This window comes from Sorex araneus, chromosome 2, assembly GCF_027595985.1.
Source record: "Sorex araneus isolate mSorAra2 chromosome 2, mSorAra2.pri, whole genome shotgun sequence".
Lineage (NCBI taxonomy): Eukaryota > Metazoa > Chordata > Mammalia > Eulipotyphla > Soricidae > Sorex > Sorex araneus.
Window position 1 is genome coordinate 158,011,776 of NC_073303.1, and position 15,223 is coordinate 158,026,998.

Sequence of the window (15,223 nt, forward strand, 5' to 3'; positions counted from 1 at the left end):
TCTTTACCTGTGAGGAGAGTCAACATGTGCTGATGTTCTCACATGAACCAGGGAGCAAAAAATTGATTCCAGTCAGTCGTATCCAAATGAATAATGATTTAGGATCACTTAGTAGCCTCTCTGGAAATTAGAATTATTTTTCCTGGTGGCTGCATAAATGAATACTCCATGTTAATGTATATTTCCATAAGAATTTGGGGGGAGGTTGGGAGAGAAGTGGAGTGAGCCACACCCAGTTGTGCACAGGACTTTTTCAGGGATCACTACTGGTGGCGTACAGGGAACCCTCTGTGGATTGGTATCAGCTGCATGAAAGGTAAGTGCTGGTCCTCCATAAAAATTGTTTAAACAAATGTATCACACATAAAATCAACCAGAAGTACAGGAGATCAAAAATGAATAATGAAACCTCATTAAAATTGGCCAGTTCCATTACAACTTCTCCACAAGCTGGAGTTATATGGAATAAAGCAAAAACTCAATTGTTGAAAGACCAAATATGCAAGTCTAAATGGCACCACAATGGATTTTAATGCTTAGGGATGAACATATAATATATTCCATTTTACAAAAGAAAATATAATTGATTCTGTATAATCTTGAACCTGAATGTTTTTTACTGGCCATCAGTATACTTCTTGATGCAATATAAATGGAAGTGACCACATACATAAGCAAAGAAAAAAATATTATCAGAACTCTTTCAGTGTCATCATACTGACAAATTACACTGTGAAATCTATGGAACCTACAAATATCAAATGCTGGCAAGACAGCATTTAACTCAAATAGAACAATGACTGCAGTCACGCATGTTTTAGTCAGTGAAAGTTCTCACAAGAATAGAGGTTTGTTACAATCAATCAAAAACTGGGTTTCTTATCCCATTTAAGACCAAACTAGTTGGCATCCTTCTGTGTAGAAGGGCCAATGAGCACAGAAGAAGGGAAAAGCTCATGACTCCCAAAATGACCATTCCTGATATCAATGCACTGGTGATAGAATTCAGCTGGAAAGGATGCTCGCTTGGAGAACCTGAAAAAAATAAAGCAGAAAAAATAAAGTAGAAAAGTTCAATAGCAAATGCATCTATCCTTACCCACGAGTATGCTTGTTTGGGGGCCACATCTGACTATTCTTAGGGATTACTCCTGATTCTGTGCTCACGGATCACTTCTGGTAATGCTCAGAAGTGACATATGATCTGTCCCGAAATTGAATTGGTTGATTTTAAGGTAAACACTCTAGCCACTGTACTATCTCTGTAGCCCCATTACAACAATTTATTCCTGAAAATTATCTGTCACCGTATCTTTTAGACTAAAATAATGACATTGAATTAAGCTACAATCTATTTGACAATAACTCAATCCAAATACCTAATGAGTTATGTTTTGAACTCTATTTTTCTCCAAGTGCCAAAGGAGACAAAAGGGGAAAATATTATAAAAATCTACCAATTTCTCATATGTGAATTCTGGAAACTTCAGTTAACTGTTATTTAAAACATAAAAATGGGTAACACTGTATCTTATTATATTTAGTTGCTTATAGTTTAGAACAAAGACAGTTGATATATATATATATATGTATGTATGTATATATATATATATATATATATATATATAAAATGCTTTTTGGGTCACACCCAGCAATGCACAAGGGTTACTCCTGGCTCTACACTCAGTAATTACTCCTGGTGGTATTTGGGGGACCATATGGGATGCTGGGAATTAAACCTGGGTTGGCTGCATGCGAGGCAAATGCCCTACCCACTGTGCTATCGCTCCAGCCCCCAACAGTTGATATTTTTAAACTTCTATTTTTATGTAGGTTAATTCTCTTACCAAGCTGTGAATTGTTGGTTGGAGTCTCATCTGAGGGTAAACAAAGAAAGATAAAGGCAAGACTTAGTCTCTTAAGTATTTTCCTGTCTTTTTTATAATTTAATATCTACATGCCCTCTTAACTAAATGTCCAGGTTCCATGAGGATGGTCATAATGAAAGTCCTCCTAACCATCTGATTTCCCATTTTCTGCTACACACATCTTAGATGCCATTAACTCTCTGTTCTCCAAACTCACACCCTGCACTGTCCTGGGCATATAAATATAATCATAAACTTTAACATGGTACATACTTTCCTGCCAACTTCAATTCATCATTAGGTCACTAGTCAGATAGTGTGGGCAGTAATTGTTAACAGTTATTCAATTTTTATAGCCTATTACTAGCCGTTTGTTATTATGTTAGTAGAGAAATATTTATCCATTTAGTGTCACTCTATTTTAAGCATTGCCAGTTTACCCATTATAATCAGCAAAAAAAAATTTTAAATCAGAGAAGATGAGTTCCTAATTCATACTTAATAAGTAAATGAAAGAAAAACACAACTCTTAAACTTGACTTGTTTTGTTTGCATCTGTTAATTAAGAAATTGAAGTTGTTTATTTTTCACTTTTCCCTGAAAAATATTATAATAAAAACAAGTGTGTATACTTCAGTTCATAATTTTCGCTACTTATTTTATACTCAGCAATTAAACTTAGAGCTTTTTCAATGAAATAATTTTGTATTTGTGCATAGTGTGTGCCTGTGTTTGTTATTTGAACCATAAATATGTGCAGTTGACTGATTCTGAAGTATTAATATCATTATACTGAATACTTGTGCAATTCATTATTGTTTATATGGTATGATATTAATCTTCATAGTAGCCATATGGTTTAAATATCATTGCTATCCCCATTTTACAGATGAAGAAACTGCCATCTGCCACAGTCTCTGTGATAATATAACTCTAACCAACTCCATTTTATAAAGACATTTTCTTCTCATAGAGATAGGTGAGTTAAAAATAGTGATCAGTTTATCCAGAAAATTTCTGTTCTCATTCCTCAGGTTTTCTGGGGCCGGGATCAAACCTGGGTTAGACACAGTGCAAGGTAAACATCCTACAGACTGTACTATCTGTCCAGGGCATAGTTTCTTCAAGAGGATCTAAGTAATTTATCAATTAGTATCAATTAGCCACAGAATACAACTATAATAATGTAATTTGATTTGGTCCTTTCCATAGAAATTTATGAAAACAAAAACAACTAGGTACTATAGTTTTCCAATAATTGAAACTTCTTATTTCTAGCAATGTACCCTATAATAAGCATTTCCCTGTGAGAAAGTTTTTGTATTTGGGAACTTTAAATAGGAACACTTCAGGAATTTTGAGTGTTTTAAATATTAAGAATGTTAATATTTCTCTAAATCAACAAACAAATGAGTTTTCAAGTTGGACAAAAATAACCATAATGGATTTTATATCCTTAAAACACAGAACAGGAGTTCTTAAGTTTAACAATTTGTTAAATTTGACCCAAGCCAGATGTCTAGAGGAAAGGAGTTGTTAATTGCGTAAACAGGGCAAAAATTTCAAGTATCTGAGAGCTTTGAACCATGCCTGAAATTGAACTTGTCTATATAATAGCCCCATGACCTGAAGAGATAAATTCTAGCTGAACTAAGGTTGAAATAAAGTGAAACTAAGGAAAGACAGAGGGTGGCCTTTGTCATTAAGCTGGACATTAACTTTACATAGGATTCCCCTGGAGGGATTTCTGAGTGCTATGCTTATTTGGAATTTTTAAAAACTGGATTCTAATGTATAAATTGCTATATCTTGTCCTGCACACAGGAGGCCATGATGAACACCACCACTACCTACACACAAAAATAAAGGTGGATTATTCTACAGCACTTATCAAAATCACAAATATAACTTCACAAAGTATGAAGAAATTTTGAAGATCTCGAAGATTTGAACATGATCTTTTGGGGACCTAACCAGGAGGGACCAAAATGTCTAATAAACAACTATGGTGCAATGAAGAATAAATGCCATTCTTGAAATGGAAACAGATCAAACTGAAAAGGAAGAGATCCAGGCCTGACATTATAGAGGCATTCTGACCAATAGAGGTTTTGGCATAGATACTTTAGGCGATGGAACATGAAATAACATGAAACCTACAAACCAGAAAAGCTAACTTGTTTTGATAGAGTTAGAAATGTCTACTTGGTATATCTGTGAAGATTTTGAGGATATAAGACTTTTGATATTTTAAAACTAACCTTACATTATAATATTATTTAAACTGCTTAATATTTAAGTTTGGAGGAGGAATCAAGAAAGTTAATGGAGGAAGCCTGTCTATTCAATGTGGACATTTTCAAACTTTTTTATTTAAAGTAAATTGATTCTAACTGTGCAAGATAGAGGACAAAAAAAAATTATACCTACTAAAAGCATTCCTAAATTTTGGCAATGAGAGCTAAGTTTCCATGTAGTGTAATATAATTCATAAACTATGTCTAGTAGCTATATAGAGATAAGAATTGGGTCTTTTACAAACCACAAACCAATCATTTTCAAAACCTAAAAAACCCTCAGGGAATATAGTATTTGAAATTGTATATTCAATAAATTCCTGCTTTATTATAATAACTTTCTAGTTTGCTTTAAAATAATACTGTACCTACACAAACAAAGGGGAATGAATAATTAAAACAATTTCTGAATTTTCAGGCCAAAATTATTTTTTACTTAACTATCTATCTTAAGCAAAATATTCTTTTCACTGTGGAATAGGAGTCATGGGAGAAAAAGTAAAGCTAATCAAGTTGAAACAATGATAATAGCCTTAAAGCTAAAATTACATAGAGAAAAATTATTAGAATATGATTCAAACCTGAAATCATTTTTTAAAAAAATTATAACTATAAAGTTGGGAAAAAATCTCTGAAGCCTACTTTCTCATGCTCCTAATTAAAAAAAAAATGAAACATCTTACAGAGAAAAGAAAAGAAGTAAAATTCCAAATCACATAGCATATTAGGAATAAAGCTGGAATTAGAACTAACTTTTCTGGTGCTGGAGCGATAGCACAGCGGATAGGGTGTTTGCCTTGCACTTGGCCGACCCAGGTTTGATTCCCGGAAATCCCAGTTCCCCAAGCACTGCCAGGAGTAATTCCTGAGTGCAGAGCCAGGAGTAACCCCTGAGTAATGCTGGGTGTGACCCAAAAAAACAGCAATAACAACAACAAAAAACCCTAAGTTTTCCGACTTTGGTTTGTATTGTTTACACTGCACATGTCGATTTTATTCATACTCATTCTGGATTGCTTTACATAATAGTCCAGAGAAGTTGGGGTGTGGGATGATGGGATAGAAAGACAATCATTTGTAAAAACGAGAATATACATTTAAGCATATACATGTATATGCCCATTATGTTTTGTGAGCATGAAGTAGTGTACCGTATAGTGGCTTGTAATATTCATGATCCTGAGAGGAAACAATGGTATTGAAATTAGACAATGCAAGGGGCATTTGATGAGACCATTAACAAAGATGTATGGAATTCAATAGGTGCAATGTGGACTGGATGTTCATCCTCTAGCAACACTATCTATAGGTTAATGTCAACCACAAACTACATGACTTCTAGCTGCAATTCACATGGGCCAACTCACAGGGCAGAGGAGGACAGAGAAACTCTAGGAAGGCAAATAAAACATGTTCCATTTGATATATGGGCGGCGTGAAGGTAAATGCGGTATAGACATTATTGCCTTTTATGTGTCTAAGGCGACAGAAAACAGGAAACTACTGTGAAATTAAAGTTGTTTAGCAGTTTATCTTGTTTCACAGCTAATTAGTGCAATTTAGGAGTCACTTTGAGGTTCTCTGGAGAAAGCAATATGTTGTAACAAAAAATCATTTAAGGAACTATCTACGGCTCCACAAAAGAGGGGCCAGTCTTACCACTCCGAGTGATGATGGGACCAGCAGATAAGAGGGCGTTTCCAGAAGTGCTCTGAGGGTTCCATGTTGTTCTCCCTGCATCTCTCCTTTCTCGGTTGCCACAGTTCTGAGGTGTTAAATGAAAACAAATGTAATTCCACACCAGGACAAAAAGGCTTCTTTAGGGCCATTTAGAAAGCAGATTCTTTTGGAAAAGATATCACATGTTTAATTTTATCCATTTACTTCTATGCATTTACTTAATTACTTTGTATATAACTGTGACAGAGGTTCTTAGGCTATGTGGGGCCATATTTCTTATTTCCTCCTGTTGTAATTGTGCACTGCCTCATTAAATTACATAGCCTAGTGGCTTTCCTGAAAAAGAGTTATGTTATCAAACTTTTTTACTTTTATTTCTCTCAAACCTTTAATAAATCTTTCTTTTAAATTTTTGGTCAGTGCGAAGTTAAGGGTGGTTGACTTTCCATTTAACTCCTTCTGAGATAGCTCATTTGAAATGAAGGAATCAATGATGGTGAAGAAACATAAATACATCAACACTATTTCAATATTTTAAATGTGAATTTCAAAAAATTTAATTGATGTGATACTAGGAAGACTGTAATAATTTTTATACACTAGTGAATGACTTTATATCACAATGATGACTGTATGAAATCAGGTCCATATTTTTCATAAACTTTATCTTTTAATCCCAAGAATTTCAAGTCCATATAGCCCCCATTCACCTTTCTTACATCAACCCCGCCTTCTCCCAAGGTTTTCCACCTTCCTCTACTCTGTTCCACTCTGAAGGTTCCTTGATTACTCTGTTTTATGTATCTGTGACTGTGGCCATTCTTTTATATGGATATCTCACACCATCCTCTACTCTGTTCTACTCTGGAGTTCCTTAATTACTGTAGTATGTACCTGTAACTTTGTCCATCCTTTGATGTGGATGTGCTAGCCATATCTCACACTTCTAATGTTTTTCTCTTTGGAATTGATCCATCTTCAAAGTCATAACTTGAGATTCATTTCTTCAACCAATGCTCCTAACCTCTCCTATTTCATCTTTCTCACAATGATGAGAATTGTTTTGTATGACAAACTGCAATACACATCTGCCTTTGCACCACAACTTTGCAGTCTTGTTTTCTTCTATGACTACCTCATCCTCCTAAAGGATTGATTGAATTTAGAATTCATGCCACCTTGTCTTTATGTTCCTAGTGTAACACTTGTCACAGTCAATCAATCTTTACTCAGTGACTGAATAAATCCTATTTAAATAGATGCAAATCCACTTTCTATTAAAATTAGTTTCTACCACTTGATAACCTTTCAGCTTAGATTAAGTCAACAATTTAGATTAATGCTGCTAAAAACATACTGGCATAAGGAAAGGGCAGTCATCAGCTCTACAAAGTTTGGTGACACAGTGTAAGAAGACAGTGGACATTTTCTGGTTCTTGTGTTTCACAAATCGGAACACTTCAAAGGAAAATCGGCCGTGCTGGCTTTTGCCGTTTTCAATAACGGTGGTCTGAGGATCTTTGTCGCAGCTACATTGTAGGGAATATGAAAACAGGGTATTAGTGGAAAAGTCCCAGCGCACTGAATCTTGCAAATTATTTTTATGGTATTGTTTCTAATTAAACTAAGTGATAACAAAATCACACTTTGTTATAGACGTATAATAAGAGTATAAGGCAATTCAAGAGAAGAGTGACCTAGATCATATAATTTTAGAAAATCAGTTTCTGCTTATAATATTTCTGTCAATTTTTAGAGGAATTATAATTTCACATGAACTTAGAAGTGCTGAGGTTTCTATTTTCAGTACTTTCACTGAGTAGGATCTTGCCTCTCTGGGTGAACTCAGCCTTTACAAGGGGTACTAGTACTTTTTTGTCACTATATTAGACTTGCGTCTTCTGCACTCAAGACATTCATTCTCTGTGGTGTTTCATAACCCCGGTAGCTTAACTGGGCATCAGCCCTATTGCTAGCAACTCCCTCTCAGAAACGTGTTCTCTTCTGTCAGGGGTGCATTTCTACTTTCTCTAAGATCTGCACAACTGGGGAAGTTCAACATTTAGGTTTTGTACTCTATGTCTCTTGCTTCTTGTCCAAAAACTTTTTCTTGTAATCCCCTTCTTGAATCATCTTTATTTTCTCTCAATTGCTATTCACTGTATCACTGTCATCCCGTTGCTCATCCATTTGCTCGAGCGGGCACCAGTAACGTCTCCATTGTGAGACTTGGTGTCACTGTTTTTGGCATATCGAATATGCCATGGGTAGCTTGCCAGGCTCTGCTGTGCAGGCGAGATACTCTCGGTAGCTTGTTGGGCTCTCTGAGAGGGACGGAGGAATCGAACCCTGGTAGGGCAAACACCCTACTCACTGCTCTATGCTCCAGCCCCTCAATTGCTATTATGAAACCTATTATGCAGTTTGGAATATTTAGGTTTTCTTTTCCTCCTAGCTTCACTGGGAGTAGTCTGGGAGCTGTTTTCAGTTTCCCACTTTACTCTAAAGTTTCTAATAAGAAAGCTTAAAAGGTTCAGAATTAAAGTGCCTCCACAGTCTAATTAGTATATTTCAGATTATCAGATGTGATCCCTATAGAAAAGTTTGGAAATGAGAAAAATCTTAAGACAAAATGATTACAATCTGACTGTGAACCTTTTCATGTATTTTTGCAATATTTTCTAGAATGTATTATTAAATTAGAATATCTTATGTAAATTATTAGAATATGTTATGTAAATTAGGACCTAGGCACACAACTGTCTATACTGACTTCTTTATTTAATATTTTAATGACATTTACAATTTGAAGAAATATATATTTGTATGGATAAAAATTCCAGGAAGGCAGAATGGAAGGAGATATTATAGAGTCAACATTTTTTAACTTTATAGATAATTATATATAATTATAGTGCATTAAAACATTTAATTTATGGGTTCTACATAATTTTGTTGGCATTAGCTGTGGGAATCACAGCTGTCTATGTTTGGGGAACTCTGTAATGTCCAGACTCAAACTGAAGGCCTCTATATGCAAGATATATTGTCTAACACTTGAGCCTTATACCTCACCCTGATTCTCTATAATTTTAATTTACCTGTACATTTTTTTGGTTATTTAATTACCATAAGATACACAGTGACAGAGTTGTTCATTATTGTGTTTCAGTCATACAATGTTCCAATACCCATCCTTTCACCTGTATACAGTTCCCACCATTATGTACCTGGACATTTTCTACTGCTGAACAGTTTGCTCCTATATTTTACTATTTTTAGATATAACCGATAGACTAAAAAATTATAAATATTTTATAATATATACCACTATTTATGGATTTAAAACCAAAGAAGATGATGCTTTTAAGGGTTTTTTTATGCATACTTACATTTTTCCCAAAAATGTTCCCCAAACATTTCCAGCAAACAGAAATGAGAGTGTCAGTTTCATCACACCCTCTGAACATCATCTTAACCTTAGCCATTAAAATATATTTTTTTGGTTTACCATCATATTACTCTCATCATGTGTCAATAAGCAACAGTGATTTAAGCCAACTGCAATTTTTAAACACGATTAGAAGCCATTGCTTGACTATCAAGTCTATTCTTTGTCAGATAAAAATGCTGAAAGGGAGCTGGGATGATTGAATATTTTTATGATCAATGTCCGCTTTTCCAAAATGTAGATTACATTCACTCTATCACTGTCTATTGGGAAATGAAGTTGAAATTATTAGCTCTGATAAAAAAGGAGTGATAGGCCATATTACACTTTCATATTTAACACTGATAAATGAAGTAAGCATTTTTGGGTCTAAATTATCAAAAGCATTACTTTAATTTTATTCTCCTTTTGACATACAGTAAGAACATCCAGCTGCAGATAAATAGCACCCTCCTTCTGCCTTTGTCTTATTGCCAAGAAAATCCTAACCACGCTTTTTCTAAGACACTAAAATATTCCCATATATTCTAAACATGAATAAAACATCTTTGATGGACCTAACTTACTTACAATTCTTATTCAACAGCTTTATCAGCATTTTGTGTTGAAAACCTCTTGACTTTTATATTCAGCTTTATAAGAACTTCAGAGTCAAAGTGTAAAACTTTAAATTTAGAATTCTATAAGCATCTCGTAATTTGTCTATATCAATATATTTTATTTGATTTACCTGTACTTGGGCCTTTGCTATCAATACAAGGCACCTACCTAAGGAAGAGATTATACCGAATATCATCATTTGGATTCCCTGATGGGGTTGTGTAGCAATAATCCATCAAGACATTCCATCTACAGAAAGTAGCAAGCATAAATTAGAGTCAGAAACTTCTTTTGGGGGTTAATTATTAATTACAGAGAAATAAATATTAACCATCTTTTGCTCCCTGGATTCTAGTTTCTTTATTAGTTACTTGCAGAGGCTTCATATTTGTTAAAACTTTGTCTTACTCGGGTGTTTAAGTATCTACAACAAAATAACATACGCAGCAAGTGAGGTTAAGACTAAGACCACACAATGAGAATGCCAGTCAGCCAGAACTCAGATGTAAATAAGGCAACTGAATGGTCAAGTCTGAAGAAGCAAACACAAATGTGAGCAATGTGGTTATATATGCCATCATCGTGAATAATGCTCTTTGGTCTCCAAATGTTACCGTCTCTAAAAGATGACAAATATTATAATATCTGTCATATAATATCTACATAAAAGCAATTTGGTGCATAAAATATACACAGTAAATTATGCCAGAATCAGTAAGATTAGACACAGGAATTATAATGGACACTGTGTTAGAAGATAAAAGCCCAGGGGCAAATCCATTGTCTTCCTCCAAGGAACAGATTTATGTCTAACTTCATTGCATCTCTTGTGTCAGGGTAATCACTAGTTTGTAAGAACTGAATGCCAAGAAAATGAAAGCAACTGCATTAAGTAAGACAACTTTAAAGACCATATATATCCAAAAACAGAAATACCAAAAAGACACCAATAAGGCAAAGAACAAAATATCTAAACTACTTATCTCTTCAGAATAAAGTTTAAATAATAATACAAAAGAATCCCATTATCAGTTATTCACAAGTTTTTTCTTTCTTTCTTTCTTTCTTTTATTTATTTATTTATTTTTTTATTGAGTCACCATGTGGAAAGTTACAAAGTTTTCAGGTTTAAGCCTCAGTTATACAATGCTCGAACACCCATCCCTTCACCAGTGTACATATTCCACCACCAAGAATCACAGTATAGCTCCACCCCGCCCCCCCACGCCCCTAGCCCCCCACACCCCTAGCCCCCCACCCCGACTGTGTAACTGATAAATTTCACTTTACTTTACTTTCACTTTGATTACATATTGATCTATCTCAAACCTGCACAGTCTATTTACAAAGCAGAATTGGATAAACTTAAATCATTTTCAGTTGTGATTGAAATATTTAAATTTCCTTTTTGTTTTTGTTAGGTTTGGGAGCACATCTGGCAGTACTCAGGGCTTACTCTTAGTTCTGTGCTCAGAGGTGACTGAAGTGCAGTCTCCAGGGGAACTTATGTGCTGCCAGGTATCAACCAAGTTAGGCTGCATGCAAGGCAAGCACCCTACCTGCTGGACTATCAGTCTGGCCCTAAAATCTTTACTTAATTGATTTCGTGACATTTTTTTCTGAGGATAATATATAATTTTGGCTCATCTTATTATAAAAGTGGGTTTTTGTTTTTCAGCACATTTTTATTGAGCATGATAATTGAATAATTATTGCAAATTCAATTGAATACAAATAGTAACATACAAATGGAAAAGTACAGAAATCATGTGACCACCAACTGACTACATCTGATTAATAATCTTTCAGATAAAAAAATAGAAGATCTGGAATCCCAGGTCTCCCCACACCCCCTTCCAGTTACGTCTCTCCTTTAGGGGAAGATACTGTTTTCCAATTAATGACATAAATAGAGTGTCACCCCTTAATCTTTCTAATTTACTATGTTTTTCTATCAACTTGTCTAAATGGTAAGGCAATGAGAGTATCTTTAAATTTGGAGTAATGAACTAACTTGATGAGATTTTAGGTAGGCAAAATATTTTAAGCAATAGAAGATAGGAGTTTGAAAATACCTGCCATCCAGATTAGTGGCTTGGACAGCAGCAAATACTTTGGTTTTCAAAGGTAATCCTATACTTGGGATAATCAGTTGCTGACTGTAGGTCGAATCCTATTGATAAAATATATATATAAACAATTAATTCATCATTGCTTAGGCACAACTGTATAGTTGCTTCTTAAAAGAATGTCTTAGAAGAAAATGCGAAGGCAAATTTACATCTACAAAAACAAGTATAAAAAAGATCCTGTTTACTCTCTAATTTCTTGGCAGAAATGTTCCTTTTGGATTGTTTGTCTGTTTTGTTTTGGAGCCAAGGGACCACACCTAGCAACACTCAGAATATACTCCCTATACTTGGCGGTCATTTTTGTTGGCACTTGCCAGGGTTTAGTCTGGGATTTCCTTGACAAAGGGTAAGTACCTCAACCCCTGTATTATCTCTTCAGACTGCAAAATTGTTCTTAAGCCATGTAATGTGGTATCTACATCCACATAAAAATTAATTTTTTTATACTTAGGCATTTTTCTATAATTACCACATAGGTGATTGATATTCAATATAAATATACTTTTGGGGATGTGTACTAGTGGTGGAAAGGGGGTGCTCAGGACACTTCTAGTAATACTCAGGGGCCTGAGAGTGTAGTGTTCAGGCGGATAGTATTCCTGGGCCAATTCTGTGTCAGAAATTAAACTCAGGATCTCTCATACATGCTAAGCATGGTCTGTACCCCTTAAACTATGTTTTCTCCTCACTTATATATAATGGTTAACTGTTAACAGTTAATATTGTTAATTTAATAGTCAACTGCCAATATTTGGTTTACAAAACTAATATTTCATTTAAAGTATATCAGAGACTAATATTAGTCAATGCAAATTATGTCTGTTTTAGTTTAAGCTATTTGCCAGTAAAATTGAAGGTTTTTAATACCATCAACAATTATTCTTACCCAAAAAACTTATCAGGCAATTTGAAATTAACAAAATTTATTGAAATGTTTAATAAAGATACAATTTTCCTGAATTTCCAAAATGCATTAGATAAACTTCTTCCTTCAAATTTCTTTATAAGTTTAATATATTATTAAACCACCAAGTTGTTTTGGGTTTAACTTCTACCTTTTTCCCGTTATTTTAGACTTGTTCTCAATAACTTGCTTATATGCCTTCTGCATAGTTGGGTAAAGCTGTAGCTTAGCAATTGAAAAATCATAGCTGTAATTTGATAATAGAGAAAAACAATGTAGAACATTTAAAAGAAAATCTCTTCATAATTTAAAATCATTTAATGTAGAAGTACATTATTTCCACAAAATATAGTAACTGAAGATATTGCTAAATTGCATCAAAGAGAAGTTATTAATGTTCATTATAACTCTCAAAGTCACCAGGCAAAGGCAAAATACAGAGAATATTTTCAGAAGGCTGAGAAGCACTAAACAAATTATGAATTTTAGAAATAAAAGCAATAATAGTTTGGATGCTCTCATTTTGAAAAAGTTGCTTTCATGTGGAACATTTGATTCCCAAATAAAGTCAGATAAATGAGAGGTTATATGCAATACTTATTTGCTATATCTATGTGATAAATGATAATAGCTCTTCTAACCATTTCTGATAGGTAGTATTTTTCTTTAATTATCTTTCTGGCTCCCTATTCCAAGTTCTACAAGTAATCCACACTTCATTAACTATGAAGCTCTTTCATCTTATACTTGCATCAAAATTGTCCAGAAGAACGATTACTTTTTTTTCTCATAAGTTTTGCACTGCTAAGTCATTTGCAAATAATATATGATTTGGTTTTGGTTTAATCATGAAATCTCACATTCTTCTCCTGAAATTGCTTCTAAAAGTTAATTTTATGATTTTATTTTATATAGTTTCCTTTACTCTTTGAAAGATTATATTTTCCTTACAGCAAATTATATTTTTGCTATGGTTTTTACTCAAGTTTTAAAAATTCTATTAATAATTGTCACATACCAACACCAGATTTACCATTTTGAATGCACTCTGGTGATATTAATGTGAGCCAAGTTAAAATCTACAAATTTATCCTCCTTTTAATTACACAGATAGGAAAATTTATAAATTTATATTACATCAAAATAAGGCCTTTGTTTAGCCTGAAATGACTAACTTTTACAAAAATCAAGTCAACAAAATTAGTAGTAGTAGTAGTAGTAGTAGTAGTACAGTAACATATATATGTATATATATATATATATATATATATATATATATATATATAAAACTCTCAAAGAGCCTGGCAAGCTACTGAGAGTATCCCGCCCACACGGCAGAGCCTGGCAAGCTACCCATGGCATATTCAATATGTCAAAAACTGTAACTAACAACAGGTCTCATTCCCCTGACCTTGAGAGAGCCTTCAATCATTGGGAAAGACGAGTAAGGAGATGTTGCTAAAACCTCAGGACTGAATGTAATAGAGATATTACTGGTGCTCACTGGAGTAAATTGACAAACAACAGAATGACAGTGATACAGTGACACAGTGATTATTGTTATTATTGTTATTTTCTTTTCGGGTCACATCCGGCAATGCTCAGAGGTTACTGCTGGCTCTGCACTCAGGAATCACTCCTCGGTGCTCGGGGGACCGTATGGGATGCTGGAAATCAAACCCGGGTTGGCTGCGTGCAAGGCAAATGCCCTACCCGCTGTGCTATCAATCCAGCTCCCAAAATTATTTTTTTATAAATAGAATTTCTCTGAATTCCAGAATATAGAAATAAACAATTGTACTGAGTCTAAATTTGGTAAAACTTTTATTTTCTCTGAATAACTAATGAAAAAATAAGAGTCGTGGGTAAAAATAGCATTTTATAATTCTTCAAGATTAGGAATTCTTAAAAATATGTATGTGAAATAGGAAGACATGAACTTTAATAGTTGTAAAATAAAAATTAGATTTGTCTCATTAAAATTACATTAGGTAAGGATTATTATACCAGACAATCAACAAAAGTGGTTTTGGATCAATTAGAATAAATATTCCAAATTATTTTTCTACTTCAAAGGTTAATTTCTATGAACTGAATGAAGTATGGCAAAACAGTATGATGGTGCCATACTTAAAACTTGTTTGGGAAAGTGAAACCCTTTTGTATGACATAGTAATTAATTAGTAATTAGTTAGTGATGGATGCATGTAAAACACATTAGTCAGATCCATAGAATATATAACATGAAGAATTATACTCAATATAAACCTTAGGTAATACATTAAAAATTC

At 33.9% G+C, this 15,223-nt stretch overlaps 1 protein-coding gene across 1 annotated transcript in view; it reads right to left on the bottom strand.

The window, feature by feature from the left end:
• Positions 1–859: 859 nt before the first annotated feature.
• ZPLD1 (zona pellucida like domain containing 1) overlaps positions 860–15,223 on the bottom strand; it is a 43,483-nt gene continuing 29,119 nt past the window's right edge. The window contains exons 5-10 of the mRNA XM_004606738.2: positions 11,972–12,069; positions 10,065–10,145; positions 7,203–7,374; positions 5,825–5,930; positions 1,848–1,877; positions 860–1,035 (exon numbers count right to left, since the gene is read on the bottom strand). Of these exons, the coding sequence (XP_004606795.1) occupies positions 860–1,035; positions 1,848–1,877; positions 5,825–5,930; positions 7,203–7,374; positions 10,065–10,145; positions 11,972–12,069 (663 nt within the window). The remainder of the gene's footprint in view (positions 1,036–1,847; positions 1,878–5,824; positions 5,931–7,202; positions 7,375–10,064; positions 10,146–11,971; positions 12,070–15,223) is intronic.